The sequence below is a fragment of the Rhinoraja longicauda genome, chromosome 1 (assembly GCF_053455715.1).
Source record: "Rhinoraja longicauda isolate Sanriku21f chromosome 1, sRhiLon1.1, whole genome shotgun sequence".
NCBI classification, from domain to species: domain Eukaryota; kingdom Metazoa; phylum Chordata; class Chondrichthyes; order Rajiformes; family Arhynchobatidae; genus Rhinoraja; species Rhinoraja longicauda.
The window spans coordinates 99,200,649-99,222,249 of NC_135953.1; the positions used below are offsets into that span (position 1 = coordinate 99,200,649).

The window sequence follows — 21,601 nt, forward strand, 5'->3', positions numbered from 1 at the left end:
AAGTTTTGCCAAGGAACCGAAGTATGAATGGGATGGAGCTACACTGCTGTGACACATTCACTAGACTCACAAAAGGGGAGCTGTGTCTCAAAGTAGAAATCCTCCAGCTAGTTCTCTCAGGCTTGGGGCAGAATAGGCGATCGCAACAGGGTAGCTCTCTCTGTCAGTCAGTCATCTTGAGCCAGGATTGTAAGAAATAATTCTCTTTCTATTTATATCCGTGAGACTCGACGATGGAGCTTTGACTCTGCCCGAGTTAACAGGAATATTTAAAGCAAGCAACGAGGGCTCGTGGAGACTCTTTACATATTCACGTCTTCCTGGATGGAAAACGAATTATAATATCTCTCGCTACTTGGCAAAAACTTTGGTCGAATCTGGCTTCGCTTCTGCCCGCATTTGAACAATTACCTCATTTATGAAGATCCAGTGGCAGTCAAAAGCTACGAGATTGGAGTCGACGACCTGTGAAGTGGAACAACAAAAAAAAGATCATGCCGTCACTCGTAGAATCAATCCATACAAATGGCATTTAATGCACCCAGTCGGGGGTACGAGGGTAGCAGGGATGTCCCAGTATTTTGCAGCTTCTACAAATCTCTAACCTTCTTTGTTTCCCTTCCACCCTCTCCTCCAAAAAGCTATCTCAAGGAAAAGGAGTTACTTCATTCATTGACTCTGTTAAAAGCAAGAAACCTTTCAATGCCTCGGCAATTTTGTTTTTAAAGTCTCGGAGGCTAGTTATGGGATTCTATTCTCCACACGCTACTGAAGGCACTCTTACACTGTCCACATGCAGCGAGGACTCAATGGAGAGCATTTTATTGCCTTATCTTCGGATGCTATTGAAATTGGCTTAAAAAAGGGGGCAAAAATCCAAATGGCATCAATTCTGACAATAACTTGGACAATCCTTAGTTTGACACCTTTGTTCCCAGCTGACAAAACGGATCGTGAGAAGTGGGTGCTGGTGGGGGTCATTTTATCTTTCTTCCACATTTAACTCTTTATCACCCTTTAATCAGCATTGTATAAATGGTTCGAGGTTTAGTTTAGTTTAGCGTTACAGCGTGGAAACAGGCCCTTCTGCCCACCGAGTCTGCGCCGACTAGCATACACCATATAATACACCATACAACAGTTCTATCTTATCTCGGTTTTGCTTCCCAATTTAGTTTAGAGATACAGCATGAAACAAGCCCTTTGGCCAAACAGGTCCTCGCTGACCAAAGATCACCTGTACACTAGTTTTATGTTATCCCAGTTCTGCTTCTTAATTTAGTTTAATTTAGTTTATTGTTGTTAATTGTACTGAGGTACAGTAAAACGTTTTTTGTTGAGTTCTGTTCAGTCAGAGAAGATACTATAAATGATTACAATCAAGCCGTCCACAGTGTACAGATACAGGATAAAAAGAATAATGTTTAGTGCAAGATAAGGTCTTGTAAAGTCCACAAGAAAAGGTCAAGTAAGATTCATTAAAGATAGTTCAAAGGTCTCCAGTGAGGTAGATGGGTCAGTGGATGGGAGGTCATATATAATAGGGGAAACTTACAGATGCCATTTAACCTACACACCTACATGTCTTTGGAATGTGGGAGGAAACCGGAGTACCCAGAGAAAACCCACACGGTCACAGGGAGAACGTACAAACTCTGTACAGACAGCACCCATTTTCAGGGTCGGACCTGGGTCTCTGGTGCTGCAAGGCAGCAACTCTACCGCTGCACCACTGTGCCGCCCGTATGGAAGCATAGTAACTGAACTAGCAACCGGAGACTGGGGCATTTAAACTCAAACAAATTAAAATAAATGATCTACATTAGAAAGGAATCTAATATCAGTAATCACTGCATTAAAAACCCACTTGCTTCACTAATGTCATGTATAGGAAGCAACTGCAGGTCCTGGTTTATAGCGAAGATAGGCACAAAGTGCTGGTGTAACTCAGCGGGTCAGGCAGCACCTCTGCGAAAATGGAATAGGTGATGTTTCAGATTGGAACCATTCTTCAGAAGAAGGGTTCTGACCCAAAACATCATCTACTCCCCAATTGCTGACAGAACCGTTGAGTTTCTTCAGCATTTTGTGACTATCTTCACTAATGTCCTTCAAGGAATAAAATGTCCTTTCCTTACCCAGTCTCACATACACCACCTTTAATCTCACCTACTGCATTTAGTGTTCCCGATAAAGCCTCCTTTACATTGGCAAGACCAAGCGTAGTATAAGTGACTGTTTCACCGAGCACTTGCGCTCGGTCCGCCATGGACTTTGGCCCACCGAGTCCTCGCCGACCAGCAACAACCCCATACACTAGCACTATGCTACACACTAGGCACAATTTACAACTTACTGAAGCCTATTAACCTACAAACCTGTATGTCTTTGGAGTGTGGGAGAAAACCGGAGCTTCCGTAGGAAACCCATGCAGTCACAGCGAGAACGTACAAACTCCGTGTAGACAGCACCCATAGTCAGGATTGAATCTGGGCCTCTGGTGCTGCAAGGTTACAACTCTACCACTGCACCACTGTGCTACTTGTGGAGGTAGCACTGTGGTTCACTATACCAGTTTCCCCCTCCAATACCCAATCTACACTTTAGATTGACTTGGGTAACAGCCAACATAACCAAGGACCACTCACACCCCAGTCATTCTCTCTTCTCCCCTCTCTCATTGGGTAGAAAGTGCAAAAGCTTGAAAACACATATCACCAGATTCCTCCTTTTAGATCAGCCTTTTTTCTCCAGAGATGTTGCTTGACCCGTTGAGTTACTCCAGCACTTTGTGTCTATCACCAGATTTAAGAACAGCTTCTTCCTTGGTATTATTGGACTCTTGAATTGGCCTCTCATTTGCACATAGAACAGTATAGCACAGGAACGGGCCCTTCGGCCCACACTTTTTGTGCCAAACGTGATGCCAGGTTAAGCTGATCTCACCTGCCTGTACATGATCCATATCCCTCTATTCCCTGCACTCCCATGAGCCTGTACAAAAGACTCTTGTATCGTATCTGCCTCCACCATCACCCATGGCAATATGTTCCAGGCCTCCACCACCCTCTGTATACAAAACATGTCTTGCACATCCCCCTCTCACCTTATGGCTATTTTCCTTTTAGTGTTGAACATTGCCATCCTGGAAAAAAACAAAAACTTAATATGGGATGCTTTTTACACAGAGGGTGGTGGGTGCCTGGAATATGTTGTCAGGCGTGTTGGTCGGTGGATGTATAAGGGTGTATTCCCAATATCCCAATCTATCTCGTCGTAGTCCTTGGTATACATGGCAATAATAAACCAACACCAATTTACCGCAATTATGGTGAGAAATTTACATACAACACATACTAAAGCAGTATGTAAGCAGAATTTAAATGTAAATTCAAATGGTTAAATAAATGTATAATCCAAAAGATTGTGTTAATAATGGTAACCCTAAAATTATCAGATTGATGTAAAAACCCTTCAGGTTCACTAATAGGGGAATTCTGGTGTACTTATCGATTCTGAACTAAATGTGACTCTTAATGGTTTCCTGAGTTCAGGAATAATCAAGGATGGAGAATAAATGCTGGCATTGACAGCGATGACACCAAGAGCTAAGAGTGTTTTATTGTCATATATCCCAGACAGATCAATGAAATTCTTACTTGCAGCAGCACAACAGAATACACACACACGCACATATATATATATATATACACACACATATACACACACATATACACGCACACATATATATATATATATATATATATATATACACACACACATAAAGCAAACAAACGATAATAGTGCAAAAGTCTGAAGAAGGGTCTCGACCCGAAACGTCGCCCATTCCTTCTCTCCCGAGATGCTGCCTGACCTGCTGAGTTACTCCAGCATTTTGTGAATAAATACCTTCGATTTGTACCAGCATCTGCAGTTATTTTCTTATATAAACAATACCCCCAAGTCAATGTAGTTCAGAGCTTATTTGGAGGTTGTAGTACTTAACAGCCTGACGGCTGCAGGGAACAAGCTGCTCCTTAACCTGGAAGGTACAGATTTATAACAAAACTATTAGCTCGGGACGGAGGCACGCATCCCAATAGAACGTGCGCCACATGCAATGCCATTGGTGACCGACCAATGAACTAGTCTGGCTGTCGTGGGAATTTCAAGTGCACTCTCGTAATTTTATTTGGATTAAAGCAGGTGTCGGACCATCAGTTGCCGGATAATCAGCAGTGGACCTGTACATTTTCCATTGTTCTATTTCAAGTGACAAACCCATTAACCACACCTTCAATTCTCGACTCTTCTGCTTTGCAACCGTTAAGCTGTTGTAATGGAAGATATTTAGGGATGGTACAGTGACACAGCGGCAGAGCGGTCTCTGGCCTAACAGCGCCAGAGACCCAGCTTCGAGTTTGTACGTTCTCCCTGTGACCGTGTGGGTTTTCTCCGGGTTCGTGTGGGTTTCCTCAGGCTCCGGTTTCCTCTCACACTCCAAAGACGTGCAGGTTTGTAGGTTAATTGGCTTCGGTAAAAACTGTCAATTGTCTCTACTATGTAGGGTAGAGCTGGTGCACAGGGTGATTGTTGGTTGGTGTGGACTCAGTGAACCAAAGGGCCTGTTTCCACACAGTATTTCTAAAGTCTAAATATCACCCTGTATTTGAAGCCTGTAACAATGCGCTGTTCAGTAGCTTTTTCTTCCTCAAAGGTCGATTAGGTTTCAGCTGCATCGACAGCAGGTTATAGGGTGGACAGTCAGAAACTTTCTCCCAGGGTCGATATATCAAAGAATAGATGATGTAGCTTTAAAAACAAGTGGGAATGTTTAAGGGAGATGTGTGGTACATTTTTTACACTAAGGGAGGTGGGTGCCTGGAAGGCCTTGCCAGGGGTGGTGGTGGTGGTGGTGGTGGTGGTGGTGGTGGTGGAGGTGGAGGCAGATATGATAGTGGTGTTTAGGAGTCTTTTAGAAAGGCACATGGATATGCAGGGAATGGAGGGACATGGATTATGTGCAGGCATAAGGGGTTAGTTCAAATTGGTATCATATTTGGCATGGACATATTCCCATGTTGAACTGTTCTCTATAATATATTCTATAAGGAAACAGTTCAATTTCTTCTGGCTCGGTACTCCTTCACCATTAGCAAGATGCATCATTACTTTCTTAATTTACTTAGCAAAACATGACTCCATTCTGCTCTTAGCTGATCTATTTGGCTTTATGGGATGGTGACGATTGATTCTACATTTAGAAAGGTGTAATTCTAGCTGGGCAATGAGTCTTTCCACTTTTTTAATAGTCAATTGAAATTTTATCCATATTTTACAAATATAAAGTGTTTAAATGAAGATTTGCTTTCCTTGTTTGCCCTATTACTAAGTTAGATGCAGGCTGGCAGTTTATTGTGAAGAAATAGGATGAAGGGGCATTGAGCATATCTTTGTAGGAAAATAACTGCAGATGTTGGTGCAAATCGAAGGTATCACAAAATGCTGGCGTAACTCAGCAGGTCAGGCAGCATCTAGGAGAGAGGGAATGGGTGACGTTTCGGGATGAGACCCTTCTTCAGACTCAATTGGATAAGGGTCTCGACCCAAAACGTCACCCATTCCCTCTCTCCTAGATGCTGCCTGACCTGCTGAGTTACTCCAGCATTTTGTGATGCCTTGAGCATATCTTTAATCTCAGCACTGCTTTCCTGCACAAACTCCTTAGTCCTTTTATATCCAAAGACCTATCCACTAGTGTCCTGATCCTACCTAGTGATTGAGCCTCAACAGGGTTCTTGAGCAGAAGATTCGAAAGCTTCACATCTTTATGAAGACATTTCTTCAAATCACTTTTCTTATTTTGGGACTGTTGGCCTGAATTCTAGATACTCCCAGTCAGGGGAAGCACCTTCCTTGCATCTTATCATATCATATCATATCATATATATACAGCCGGAAACAGGCCTTTGCGGCCCTCCAAGTCCGTGCCGCTCAGCGATCCCCGTACATTAACACTATCCTACACCCACTAGGGACAATTTTTACATTTACCCAGCCAATTAACCTACATACCTGTACGTCTTTAGAGTGTGGGAGGAAACCGAAGATCTCGGAGAAAACCCACGCAGGTCACGGGGAGAACGTACAAACTCCTTACAGTGCAGCACCCGTAGTCAGGATCGAACCTGAGTCTCCGGCGCTGCATTCGCTGTAAAGCAGCAACTCTACCGCTGCGCTACCGTGCCGCCCTTACCCTGTCAAGCTCTGCCAATGGTGCAGCTGATAGAGCCACTGCCTCACAGCACCAGAGACCAGGTTCGATCCTGACCTTGGGCGCTGTCTGTATGGAGTTTCGTTCCGTGACCATGTGGGTTTCCTCTGGCATACCAAAGACGTGGGGGTTTGTAGGTTGATTGTCCCCGGTGTGTAGGGAATGGACGCAAAAGGGGGATAACATAGAACAAATGTGAATGGGTGATTGATGGTCGGTGTGGGCTCAATGGGTCGAAGGTTAATTGGCCTCCACAAATTACCCCGTGTGTAGGGAGAGGATGAGAAAGTGGGACAACATAGAACGAGTGGAAATGGGTGATTGATGGTCGGCGTGGACGGTGGGCCGAAGTGCCTCTTTCCATGCTGTATCTTTCAATCAATCAATCATTCAAATTTGTACCATTCAATTTCAATGAGATTACTTTTTATTTCTGTAAATTGATGTATCGGCCCATTTCATGTTATCTCCCATCTGCTAATGCTCTATATTAGTCTCCTTTCCTCTGGAATATCCATCTTTAGACTTTAGACGAGAGATATAGCATAGAAAAAGGCCCTTTGGCCCACCGAGTCAGCGCCGACCAGCGATGGCTCCGTACACTAGCGTTATCCTACACACTAGAGACAATTTACAATTTTACCGAAGCCACACACCGTGGTTTGACTATAGAGCTTCTGAATTGTGGCTAATAATGTTAATATTAATAATTTTCATTCCATCCCTGTTAAATAAGTGGCTGTGTTCGAAACAATAGATAAGAACCAGTCTTATGTAGGGTCCCGTCCCAAAACGTCACCTATGAATGAATGATACTTTATTGCCTCATGTACCTAGGTACAGTGAAATGCTCTGTTTTGCATACAACTTGGTAAAATCGTACAGCAGACCTCATCTAGGCAGTACACAAGAGTCACCTTCTTTCTGGAGCCAACAAAGTTACATGGAAAAATAGGTGCAGGAGGAGGCCATTTGGCCCTTCGAGAGAGCACCGCCATTCATTGTGATCATGGCTGATCATCCACAATCAGTAATCCGTGCCTGCCTTCTCCCCATATCCTTTGATTCCAATAGCCCCTAGAGCTCTATCTAACTCTCTTTTAAATTCATCCAGTGAATTGGTTTCCACTGCTTTCTGTGGCAGAGAATTCCACAAATTCACAACTCTCTGGGTGAAAAGGTTTTTTCTCATCTCAGTTTTAAATGGCCTCCCCTTTATTCTTAGACTGTGGCCCCTGGTTCTGGACTCCCCCAACATTGGGAACATTTTTCCTGCATCTACCTTGTCCAGTCCATTTATAATTTTATACGTTTCTATTAAAAAAAGTTATGAAAAGTTCTATGAAATCAGCCCTGTCTTCCGGTCAGAATCCTTTAAACTATCCATATTCTCCAGAGATGCTGCCTGACCCGTTGAATTACTCCAGCGCTTTGTGTCTTCTCTTCAAAATCCTGGACCCTGCTGTTAAAATGGCAGTGTTTCCACACAGGGGCCGCGGTGTAAATTATAATGGCTGAGAAATTGTCTTCCTGAAGTTATTTCTCAATTATAACATTTGGTGTCTTTGAGAAAAGTTAATTATTGTTTCTGTTTTACTCCACAGACTGGTGGCTCAATGAAGAATGGCGACAATGCGCAATTAGAAGTAAATGATCCTTCAGCTTTGACAGAGACACAAGACTTTTTCCCAGGGTGATAACATCTCATCTGAGGAGCTGCACTCGGCAGTGTATATTCTGCAATAATGTCATGTATAATATGAGTCGTTTTCTATTTTAAACAGGCTCCGATGGTTTAATGTTACTTTGGGCAGAATTTACACTCTTTTATCCTTTGAGATCTTCAGCAGGCTAAGTCCCAGAAGAACATCCCATGGTGTCCACTATTCATTAGACTATTTCCTGTGACCTTTAATTTAATTATTATACTTTCCTTTTCTGGATTGGCATTACATTATCCCATCATTAATAGGGTACTTACAGTATTAATAACGATCTCTTACTGGAGATGTAATGAGCTATTCATGTGCAAATCTAAAGTCCTTAACAATAGCTGGAAAACCGTGAGAAAAGTTAACAGCAGACCACCTAAATCACTGGGACCGCAGGCACTGCATGGTGGCAGAGCGGTAGAGTTGCTGCCTTACCCAGTGACCCGGATTTGTTACTGACTGCGGGTGCTGTCTGTACGGAGTATGTACGTTCTCCTTGCAACTGCATGGGTTTTCCTCGGGTGCTCCGGTTTCCTCCCACACTCCAAAGAGATACAGGTTTGTAGGTTGATTGGCCTCGGTAAAAATTGTAAATTGTCCTCAGTACGTAGTGTGTGCTAGTGTAACGGGGATTGCTGGTTGGCACAGATATGGTGGGCTGAAGGGCCTGTTTCCACGCTGTATCTCTAAACTAAACTAAACTAAACTAAACTAAATCATATTCTAGAAATCCATACCATCGGAGCAAGACATAGGAGCAGAATTATGTCATTCGGCCTATCGAATCTACTCCTACATTCAATCATGGCTGATCTATATTTCCCTCTCAACCCCATTCTCCTGCTTTTTCCCCATAACATTTGACACTACTTAAGAACCTCTGCTCTGGATATGGCTGAAATGCAATCAAATAAGACCAGCTGAGATGGAGCATCTAAGCTAGTATAGACGAGTTGGGTCAAAGGGCCTGTCTCTGTGCTGTATGACTATGACTCAAGGTAAAGCTGAACATCTCTGCTTTAAAAATACTCAGTCACTTGGCCTCAACAGCCATCTGTGGCAATGAATTCCACAGTTTCACCACCCTCTGACTAAAGAAATTCCTCCTCATCTCACAATGTGCGGCACGGTGGCACAGTGGTAGAGTTGCTGCCTTACAGCACTTGCAGCTTCGGAGTCCTGGGTTCGATCCTGACTGCGGGTGCTGGCTGTCTGGAGTTTGTACGTTCTCCCCGGGACCAGCGTGGGATTTCTCTGAGATCTTCGATTTCCTCCCACACTCCAAAGACATACAGGTTTGTAGGTTAATTGGCTTGGTAAATGTAAAAATTGCCCCTCGTGTGTGTAAGATAGTGATAATATGAAGGGATCGCTGGTTGGCATGGACCCAGTGGGCCAAAGGGCCTGTTTCCACGCTGTATCACTAAACTAAACTAAACTAAATCTCCTTTTTAAAGGTATGTCCTTTTATTCTGAGGCTATGCCCTCTGGTCCTAGACTCTCCCACTAGTGGAAACATCCTTTCCACATCTCAGCCTATTTACCTCTCCTACTATGAACAAATTGATAATTAATTTTTTGGTATGACCGCATGGTAAATCAAATTTCACTGTACCTCGGTACACGTGACAATAAAAGACCATTGAACCATTGAACCATTGAGTTACTCCAACACTTTGTGTCTATCCTGGAGAGAAATGTCTAAGAGAAAGGAAAGTTTTAGTGGATTTACATTTTTTTCGTTCAATTGAGAATTTAAATGTGCTGATTGACTCTACGCCCCCAGCATGTGGTTTATTTTTGGATTGAACTGTTAGGAATCTCACTGTGAACTCTCTTGGACTTTAGCTCTGAAACACCATTCACAAACAATCACTCTCTCCCTTTTAAGCTATTTCATAAAACTTACCAAATATTACTTTGTTTGGCTTGCTGTCAAATTTGTCTGACAACAATCCTTCGTAGTATTATGTGAACCCTCTGCTTGGGTTAAAATGTGATCTCAATGTGTTTTTTTTGTTTTGTTCGTAAGTCATAGGAGCAGAATTAGGCCATTCGGCCCATCGAGTCTACTCTGTCATCCATTCATGGCTGATCTATCGTTCCCTCTCAACACCATTCTCCTGCCTTCTCCCCATAACCATTGACGCCCTTACTTATCAAGAGTCTGCCATCTCCACTTTATAAAATACCAATGACTTGGCCTTCACACCCATCTATGGCACAGATTCGCTGCCCTCTGACCAAAGAACATGCTCCTCATCCCCTTTCTAAAGGCATGTCCTTTTATTCTGAGAATTTAGTTTAGAGATACAAAGTGGTAACAAGCCGTTTGGCTCACCATGTCCATGCCACCCATTGATCAACCATTCACACTAATTCTATGTTATCCCACATTTTCATCCATTCGCTACACAATAGGGGCAATTTACAGAGGTCAATTAACCTACAAACCAGGTATTTACTCACAAAATGCTGGAGTAACTCAGCAGGTCAGGCAGCATCTCAGGAGAGAAGGAATGGGTGACGTTTCGGGTCGAGACCCTTCTTCAGACTGATGTCAGGGGGGCGGGACAAAGGAAGGATATAGGTGGAGACAGGAAGATAGAGGGAGAACTCGGAAGGGGAGGGGAAGAGAGATAGAGGGAGAACTGGGAAAGGGAGGGGAACAGGATAGAGGGAGAACTGGGAAGGGGAGGGGAAGAAGTTAGAGGGAGAACTGGGAAGGGGGAGGGGAACAGGATAGAGGGAGAACTGGGAAGGGGGAGATAGAAGGAGAACTGGGAAGGGGGAGATTGAGGGAGAACTGGGAAGTTCTCCTCTCTTCGTTCTCCTCAAGGTATGTCCACTTTGAAGAAGTTCTCCTCCTCTCTTCATTCTCCTCAACCTACAAACCAGTACGTCTTTGCAGTATGGGAGGAAACTGGAGCACCTGAAGGAAACCCATGTGGTCACAGGAAGAACGTACAAACTCTACACATAGACAGCACTCAAGGTCAGGATCAAACCCGGGTCTCTGGCGCTGTAAAGGCAGCAGCCCTTTCAGATGCACCACCGTGCCGCTCTCTTTGCTTCATTGGCAGTTATGTTGTACCTCACCGATGTTCGAGGAGACTTAGAAAGAAGGGAACATCACCGCAGTGAAGTCAACTGGAAAAGGCTGCAATGTACTAGGCAGCGATTCCAATCTAATCCTAATCTAGAGTGAAAGAATTACAAGTAGAACAGCCATGAAGCCAGCAATCAGGAAACGCATGAAAGCAATTCACCTCACAGAAGCAACAAGAACATGAAGTGTCATTTTAAAAATGGAAGTGTTTTGTTTTTCCTGATGTATGGAGGAGGTTCACAAAATACTGCAGATACTGAAATCTTGAGCAAAACACAAAGTTCTAGAGGAACCCAACCGGTCAGGCAGCATCTGTGGACATAATGGACAGACTGGTTGGGACCCTTCCTCAGGCTGGACGAGCCTAATCCACTGAGTTCCTCCAGAACGTTGTGTTTGGTAGATAGGAAGTTGGTGGATCAGTCCCCTTTTGTCGCGAAGACTGCTCTCCAATTCTCCAATTGCATCCTCGCCCTAACTGGCAAATTTGATTGGCAAAAGCAAAGGTAACATGAGAGAAAATAATGCTTATTTTCCACCATAAGTGATTGGGGGAGTTAGTAATAAGGTTGAATCAATTAGTTTTGTTTAGAAATACAGCGTGGAAAAAGGCCCTTCGGCCCACTGTGTCCATGCTGACCAGCAATCACCTGTACACCAGCTCTATCCTACACACTAGGACAATTTCCAGAAGCCAATCATCCTAAAAACCTGGTCATCTTTGGGATGTGTGAGGAAACTGGAGCACCCAGAGAAAACCCACAGGGAGACCATACAAACTCCGTACAGACTGCACCCATAGTCAGGATGGAACCCGGGCATTTGGCAGCATCTCTACCACTGTGCCACTGAAATGCAAGAAGCCAGAAGGGAAGAATTCACTGGGCTTTGGGGACAGAGACTAGCTGGTGGGGTCTTGCGTAAAGTCAGCACTTCCCTGAAGGGACAAATGGCCTCTTTCTGAACTTTTGTCTGTCCCTAAATACTATGTGGTCATCTTGGGAGAACTTCTCTTGAGTTATTATTCCAAATCTATTTGTCACATCAGATTTTCGTTCATTTCAAACGAGCATTTGTTTATCAGCTGTTTACTTCAGAGATTAAACTGAAGACGGTTTTGACTGGAGACTCTTATCAGGTAAATTGAATTGTACTGTACAACCAACAGAAACAGCAGCAGAAATTGATTCAGAACCATCAATCTCTGTAAGCGTAATCGTGGCAGCAGTTTATTGGGCTCTTCCAGATGAAGGTGGACTTGCCCAGAACCACCAGAAGAAAAAAAACGCCTTTTGTTGTATTATTGTTTCCGATAACTGAGCTCATTTCAGACTTCACTTGGGGAGATGACTGGTTTGTTGGGAAACTGGTATCATCTCACGGCAGTGATTCTTATTCAATTTTATGATGCCCTATTTGTACCAAATGCACAGAAAGCATCGTCGGGTTGTATCATAGGTTGGTTTGGAAACCGTTCTGCCCACGACTGCAAGAAATGCCAGAGAAAGGACACAAAATGCTGGAGTAACTCAATGAGTCAGGCAGCAGCTCAGGAGAACATGGGCAGATGGTTTCAGGTAGGGACCATTCTTTAGTTACTCCAACACTCTGTGTCATTTTGTGTAAACCAGCATCTGCAGTTCTTTGTGTCTAGAAGAGTTATGGATATAGCCTAATCCATCACATAGATCTTTACTGCAATTTTTCCAGCTTAATGGCATCTTTCCAACAGCTGAGTGACCAAAAGTGAACACAATATATCAAGTGTGGTCTCATCAATGTTCTATACAATTGCAACATAATGTTCCAATTTCAAGACTCAAGGCTCTTACAGTTGAGTTACTCCAGCATTTTGTGTCTACTCTCGATTTAAACCAGCATCTGCGGTTCTTTCCTATTCCCTCTCTCACTGACCCCCTTCTGTGATTCCTGCTGCTCTCCTGCGCTTCAACCATGTTCTGCCACGCTCTGTCCCACCCACCTCTCGATTCCAGCTTTCTCCACACTATTACAAGTAGTCTAAAGAAATGTCCCAACCTTAAAAGTCACCTCTCCATTCTTTCCCAGATGTGAGAAACAAAGAACTGCAGATGCTGGTTTATACCAAAGAGGCACAAAGTGTCCTTGAAGGGTAGGTCTGAAGAAGGGACCCGACCTGAAACGTCACCTATCCTTTTTCTCCAGAGATGCAGCTTGACCTGCTGAGTAACTCCAGTACTTTGTGCCTATCCTCCTCAGATGCTGTCTGACACATTGAGTTCTTACAGTGCCAGGGATTCAGGTTTGATCCTGACCGCGGGTGCTGTCTGTGTGGCGTTTGCACGTTCTCCCTGTGATTGCATGGGCTTCCTCCGGGTGCTCAAGTTTCCTCCTACATCCCAAGGACTTGTACGTTTGTAGCTTAAATGGCCTGTAAATTGCCCCTCGTATGTAGGGAGTGGATGCAAAAGTGGGATCACATGGAAGTAGTGTGAACGGGTGATCGATGGCCGACGTGAGCTTGGTGGGCTGAGGGGCCTGTTTCCACACTGTTTAATTCAGTTAAGTGTGAGAAGTGTGAGGGAAATAAAACCAGGGCAGCACTTTCATAGTGAATGGTATGACCCTGGGGTATGTTATGAAGCAGTGGGACCAAGGAGTATCTGTACATAATTCCCTGAAATTAATATCAGAGATGGACAGGGTGGTGAAGAAGGCTTTAGGAACGCTGATCTTCAACAGTAAGGGCATTGAGTCTTGAAGTTGGAACATTATGTTGCAATTGTATAGGACATTAGTGAGACCACAGTTGATATATTGTGTTCACTTTTGGTCACTCAGCTGTAGGGAAGATGCCATTAAGCTGGAAAAATTGCAGAAAAGATCTCCAAGGATGTTTCCAGGGACTGAATTATATGGAGAGATTGAACAGGTCTTTATTCCTTAGGGTGCAGGAGTCGGAGGGGTATAAAATCATGAGGGCCATAAATAAGATGAATGCACAAAGTATTTTTCCGAGGATAGGAGAATCAAGAACTAGAGGGCATTGGTTGAAGGCGAGAGAGGAAACATTTAATAGATACTGAGGGGCATTTTCTTTACACAGAGGGTGGTACAGCTATGGAATAAAAAGGAACTGCAAATTGACCACAATTCCAGTGGTTTCAATTATTACAGAGGAATGTCTGTAATAAAAAGGAACTGCTGATGCTGGTTTACAAAGAGAGACACAAAATGCTGGAGTACGTCAATGGTTCAGGCAGCGTCTCTGGAGAAAATGGATAGGTGATGTTTCGGGCTGGGACACTTCTTCAGACTGGATATGAATGAAATATGGATATATCATTCCACATATGGAATGAGCCGCCACAGGATGTAGTTGAGGGAGGTACATTAACAACACTTAAAAGTCATTTGGACAGATAATAATAATAATAATAATACATTTTATTTATATAGCGCTTTTCATATACTCAAAGACGCTTTACAGAGATTTTGAGAACATAGGGAAATTAATAAATAGATAAATAAGTAAATAAATAAATGAACAGAGAAAGGAGACAGTAGGTGAGGTGACCTTCAGTGGTTGAAGGCAGTGCTGAACAGGTGAGACTTCAGCGATGTTTTGAATGTGGTGAGTGTGGGGGAGTCTCTAACGGTTTGGGGTAGTGAGTTCCATAGGGTGGGAGCAGCGATGGAGAAAGCCCTGTCCCCCCAGGATCTGAGTTTAGTCCGGATGTGGGGGGATAGGAGATTGGCAGCGGCAGAGCGGAGGGTGCAGGTGGGAGTGTGCCTGTGGAGGAGGTCGGTCAGGTAGGATGGGGCCAGGTTATGGAGGGCTTTGTAGGTTATGAGGAGGATTTTGTACTGGATTCTCTGGGGGATGGGGAGCCAGTGGAGTTTATAAAGGACGGGGGTGATATGGTCACGGATCGAGGTGTGTGTGAGTAGACGGGCAGCGGAGTTTTGAATGTATTGAAGTTTATTGATGATGTATGGAGAAGAAAGGTTAGAAGGATATGGGCAACTGCAGGCAAATGAGACTAGCTTAGATGGACACTTGGTGGGCATGGATTAGATGGGCCAAGGGATCTGTTTCTCTGCTGCATGACTATTGTGGCCTTGAAAGGAGACCCGGTTTGTCACCTGGAGTCAGAATAGGAGTAATGGGCAAGTACTCAGTCCGGTGGTGCTTGATAATGATCAGCACTTAACTATTAGTGTAAGAAAATAACTGCAGATGCTGGTATAAATCAAAGGTATTTATTTCACAAAATGCTGGAGTAACTCAGCAGGTCAGGCAACATCTCAGGAGAGAAGGAATGGGTGACGGAGGGAACGGTCTCTGCGGAACGCAGAAAGGGGAGGGGATGTGAAGATGTGGCCAGTAGTGGGGTCCTGTTGTAGGTGACGGAAATGTTGGAGGATGATTTGTTGGATACGCTGGCTGATGGGGTGGAAGGTGAGAACGAGGGGGAGAAGTCCTTTATGAATAATTTATGTGATGCAGCAAAAAGCCATATTCCATAAAAACTAGTTTTAGAAAGTCTATTATCTTGCAACTTTTTTGGAAGGAGCAGAACAGTTTGTGCATCACAACATGTACACTATTACAACTTACACGTCAATGCGCTTATCTAATAAAATGTGGCTTGGTAGAAATTGACATTTACTTTTCGAAACACAGTTTGATAATGTCCAGGCTTTCAACTTGCTCGTATTGAAGCAAATGATATGGCAAAATGTAACACAATGCAATGTAGACTGAATAAATGTGCTTTCAAAACTTGAATAGATTTATAGAGTTATAGAGTAATGCAGCGTAGAACAGGCCGTTCAGCCCAACTTCCCCATGCCGACCAACATGCCCCATTTACACTAGTCCTACCTGCATGCCGTTGGCCCTTAGCCCTCTAAATCTATTGTATCCATGTACCTGTCTAAATGTTTTTTAAATGTCATGATAGTACCTGCCTCAACTACATCCTCCAGCAGCTCGTTCAATTGTCCTATCACCCTTTGTGTAATATAGTTGCCCTTCAGGTTCCTGTTAAATCTTTCTTTCTTCACCTAAACCGATGTCTTCTGGCTCTTGACAGCTCAAAAAGCCCATCATGTCCCAGCCGGTCAGCATCGGACCCTTCATCAATCCCAGGTTCCATCCTTTGGTCCACAACTCCGCAGGTTATCGGTCTTTAAGTGTTCATCTTGATACCCTTTTAATATGCTGAGGATTTCTGCCTCCACAATCTTTTTAGATAGTTCCAGATCCTCGTCACTCTTAGAACAAAGTACAGCACAGAAACTGGCCCTTCAGCCCATAATGTGAGTGTTGTACTTAATGCCAAGGGTTACTTTTAGTTTATGTAATCCAATACATGGACCGGACAGGTTTGGAGGAATATGGACCAAACGTGGGCAGGTGGGACTAGTGTAGCTGGGACTTGTTGGCTGGTGTGAGCAAGTTAGACCGAAGGGCCTGTTTCCACGCCTGTACATCTCCTCATCCCTCCATTCTCTGCATGTCCATGTCCCCATCTAAAAGTCTGTTAAATGCCACTTTTGTATCTACCTCCATCATCACCCCTGGCAGCGCATTCCAGACACCCACCACCATTCCATGTAAAAAACATGGCAGCACATCACCTTTAAGCATTCCCCCACTCACCTTACCACTATCTATCTCATGGCATACCCTCGGACTATCTTTAATCGGACTTTACTGGTCTTGTACTAAACGTTATTCCCTTTATCATGTATCTGTATACTGTGGATGGCTCAATTGTAATCAGGTATTGTCTTTCCACTGACAGGTTAGCATGCAACAAAAGCTTTTCACTTTTTCACTGTACCTCCGTACACGTGACAATAAACTAAACTAAACTTAAAGTTCCACCCTCTAGTTTTTGAAGTTTCCACCCGAGGGAAAAGATTCTGACTGTTCTCATCATTTTATAAACTTCCATCAGGTCTCATATCAGCCTCCAATGCTCCAGAGAGATACAATTCAGGTTTTCCAACCTCTCCTTGTAGCTAATACCTTTAACCTAGCGATATTTTGGAGAGGCCTTATTTTTCTCTCTGAGACTTTCTCCATTTAACTTCAATGAATGCCTCCTGCTTTGGGAGATAAGTCCTATACATAGCAATTAATCTTCCCTCAGGCTTCTTTGGAAAAAAGGATTGTAAGAAAGACAGGCTAGAGTGGAGAGTATAGGAAGGAACTGCAAATGCTGGTTTGTACTGACGATGGACACAAAACTCTGCTGAAACACAATGGATCAGGCAGCATCTCTGGAGAAAAGGAACAGGTGATATTACGGGTCAGAACGCTTCTTTCCAAAAGTGGAAACAATGCCAGCCTCGACTGCAGAAATAAGGAACTGCAGATGTTGCTTTAAGGATGGAACAATGGCGCAGTGGCAGAGTTGCTGCCTCACAGAGCCAGAGACCCAGGTTCAATCCTGACTACAGGTGCTGTCTGTATGGAGTTTGTATGTTCTCCCCATGACTGCATGGATTTTCCCCGGATGCTTCGGTTTCCTCCCACACTCTAAAGACGTGCAGGTTTATAGGTTAATTGTCTTCTGTAAATTGTCTCTAGTGTGTAGGATAGAACAAATGTACGGGTCACTGCCGGTCGGTGTGGACTCAGTGGGCCGATGGGCCTGTTTTCACATTGTATCTCTAAACTAAACTAAACTAAAAAGGATGCAAAGTGCTGGGTTAACTCAATGGATAAGGCAGCATTTCTGGAGAACAGGGATAGATGACGTTTTGGGTCAGGACTCTTCTTCAGGGTCACTTCAGACTTCCTATTAAATCTTTCTCCTCTCAACTTAAACCTATGTCTTCTTAATTCTCCTACCTTGCCTAAAAACCTCTGTTCACACACCCTTTCTCATGATTTTATACCCCTCTATAAGATCAGCCTTCAGCCTCCTGCACTCCACGAAATAAAGTCCTAGCCTGCCCAACTACTCCCAATAGCGAAGGCCCTCGATCCTTGGCAACATCCTTGTAAATCTTCTCTTCTCCAGGAGCAGTCACCAGCAAGTGTCTGGGATGAGCAATAATGGCCAGCTTTCCAGTCGAGGGAGGATTTTGAGGGATCTTGGGTTTTGTTTGTTTGGAGACAGAAAATGAGGAGGGGATATTTTACGAATTACTCTTGAAGTACCAGGCCACAAAGCAAAAAGCTACCATTCCCTAGTGACTCATAGTTTAGTTTGGAGATGCAGTGTGGAAACAGGCTCCATGGCCCACCGAGTCCATGCTGACCAGCAATCACCCATATACTAGTTTTATCTTACACACTCGGGACAATTTGCAGAAGCCAATTTACCTACAAACCTGCACATCTTTGGAATATGGAAGGAAACCGAAGTCCTCGGAAAAAACCCAAGCAGTCACAGGGAGAACGTACAAACTCTGTACAAACAACACCAGTAGTCAGGATCGACCCGGGTCTCTGGCACTGTAATGCAGCAGCTCTAGTGCCACCCATGTTCACTGTGCTCATGTTCAAGAGATCTGTCCGCATGGATCAGACACCACCAAAGGTCCCAAGACATCTTGGTCTGACCTTGTTCTCCTGGTATTCCATAAGATCATTGCGGTGCAGCAGTTAGTGCTGCTGCCTCTCACTCCAGGGGTCTGGGTTCGATTCTGACCTCAGGTAGCAACTGTATGACATTTGCACATTCTCCCCGTGCCTACATGGGCGCCTGTCAAGTGGTCTGGTTTCATCCGACATGCCAAGGACATAACTGTAGGTTAAGTTGCTCCTTTGCGTTGGTGTGACAGATAAAACAAAAGGGAGTGGATGGGCATGAGATCGAGAATAGGTTCCAGGGAGAAATAGGATTGATGATACAATTTGCCGGGAGCTGACGTAAACCTGATGAACCGAATGCCCTTCACAATGCAGCGCCATAGGACTTTGGTTAGGTGGCATTTTTGGAGTATTACATGCAGTTCTGGTCGCCTCGGTACAGGAAAGATGTGGAGGCTTTGGAGAAGTGCAGAGAAGGTTTACCAGAATGCTGCCTGGATTAGAGGGTTTGAGCTACAGCGAGAGGTGAGGTAAACTTGGACTGTTTGCTCTAGAACGTTGGAGGTTGAGGGAAGATTTATAGAAATATATAAAATTACAAGAAGCATAGATAGGGTAGCCAGTCAAAACCTTTCCCAGAGTGGAAATGCCCAACACAAGAGGGCATTGCTATAAGATGAGAGGGGGAATGTTTACGATGGGGGAGATGTGCAGGGCAAGTTTTGTACACAGAGGGTGGTGGGTGCCTGGAACGCATTGCCAGAGTGGTGGTGGAGGTAGATATGATAGTAGCCTTTAAGAGGCTTTTAGATAGGCACGTGGAAGTGCAGGGAATAGAGGATCATGTACAGGAAGGTAAGATCGGCTCAGCTAGGCATCATGTTCAACCCAGACATTGTGGGCCGAGAGGCCTGTTCCTGTGCTGTTCTGTTCAATGTTCTATCACAATAAATAAGAGAAATGCTTTACCTGAGGTTGTGAATGATGAACTCTAATAATTTAATTGCTGATTGGTGATAGTCAAGAGTGTTTTATTGTCATATGTTCCACAACATATGATCAGCCATGAGAATGATCAGCCATAATCATATTGAATGGTGGTGCTGGCTCGAAGGGCCGAATGGCGTACTCCTGCACCTATTGTCTATTGTCTAAAACATAACAATGAAATTCTTATTGTGCAGGAAGGAAATGCAGATGCTGGTTTACACCAAAGATAGACACAAAAAGCTGAAGTAACTCAGCAGGTTAGGCAGCATCTCTGGAGAAAAGGAGTAGGTGATGATTCGGGTCAAGACCCTTCTTCAGACTGAGAGTCAGGGGAGAGGGAAACTAAAATGCGACACAGTGGCGCAGCGGTAGAGTTGCTGCCTTACAGCGAATGCAGCGTCAGAGACTCAGGTTCGATCCTGACTACGGGCGCCGTCTGTACAGAGTTTGTACGTTCTCCCCGTGACCTGCGTGTGTTTTCTCCGAGATCTTCGGTTTCCTCCCACACTCCAAAGACGTACAGGTATGTAGGTTAATTGGCTGGGCAAATGTAAAAAATTGTCCCTAGTGGGTGTAGGATAGTGTTAGTGTGCGGGGATCGCTGGACGGCGCGGACCCGGTGGGCCGAAGGGTCTGTTTCTGCGCTGTATCTCTAAATCTAAAGAAATCTAAAAGATATGAAAAGGCACTAAGAACAAATGAATGAAAGGTATACAAATGGACAAATCAAAGCCAGCAACAATGATCAAGGAAAGATGGAGCCCACAATGATCCATTTGTTGGTTGTGGAGAAGGTGATAATGAGTGATCCAAACAGTGAAACTCAGCAGGACAACAGTGAAACTAGTAGGACTACTAGGGGGGAAGGGAGAGAGAGAGAGAGGGGATGCAATGTTCACTTGAAGTTCGAGAAATCAATAATCATACCACTGGGTTGTAAGCTGCCCAAGTAAAATATGATTTGCTGTTCGTCCAATTTGCATTTGGCCTCACTCTGACAGTGGAGGAGGCCCAGGGCAGAAAGATCAGTGGTGGTATGGGGAGGGGAGTTAAAAGTTTTGGCATACGGGAAATCGTGAAGGTTAAGGCGGACTGAGCAAAGATGTTCAACGAAACAATTCTTATTTCCAGCAGCACAACAGATGAATGTATTTGCATCTGTGTGCGGTACGTTAGACCAAAGTGCATTCCATTGTGCGAGTAGAGTGGATTTAAAAGACAGATGCACCTTGTGGCCATTAATACATTCCATGTTCATACTAGTGGCTTGAGCTGAGATGCATATAAAATGTTGGTTCTCCCTCCACCAGTTTTTAACGAGCATTAAATTTAAGTTTCAGCCAAACTAAATTCCATAAAATTACTAAATTGTCATTTACGATCCTATTGTCAAGGCGGAAGCTTAAAACTGAATCCATTTTTCCTCTTGTTGGATTTTGAATAAATGCATCTCCACATGCTGACTCCTGCCATAAAAAGTATCCATTGGCAAAAGGGAGAATTTATTTGTTCAATAAGTCTTCTTTATTACAAAAAATAAAGACAAAATGTGTTGGAGTAACTCAGTGAGTCAGGCAGCAACTCTAGGGGAACATGGGTAGTTGACGTTTTGGGTTGAGACATTTCTTCAGACTGAAAAAGGTTCCCGACCCGAAATGTCACCTATCCAGGTTCTACCAAGATGCTACTTGACTCGCTGAGTTACTCCAACACTTGGTGTCTTTTATGGTACATCAGCATCTACAGTTCCTTGCACCTCTCTTTTTATTAGGATCTGGGTGTCTCTTGAAAGTCGACATTTACTGCTCATTCCTGATTTACTACCCAAGGAGTTGGCAATTAATTCCCTTCCTTGGCTACAGTCTATGTGTTGTAATAGAGTGATGGAGTATAAAGTTATACAGCATGGTTAAAAAGGCTCTCCAGCCCAACTTGCCCACACTGGCCAACATGTCCCATCCACACTAGTCCCGCCTGCCTGC

The 21,601-nt window shown here is 44.0% G+C and overlaps 1 protein-coding gene across 2 annotated transcripts in view; it reads right to left on the reverse strand.

Annotated features, from left to right (window-relative positions):
- grid2 (glutamate receptor, ionotropic, delta 2) overlaps positions 1-21,601 on the reverse strand; it is a 771,247-nt gene that overhangs the window by 206,262 nt on the left and 543,384 nt on the right. For both annotated transcript variants that reach the window (XM_078403214.1, XM_078403218.1), the window contains exon 5: positions 412-465. In XM_078403214.1, the coding sequence (XP_078259340.1) occupies positions 412-465 (54 nt within the window). The remainder of the gene's footprint in view (positions 1-411; positions 466-21,601) is intronic.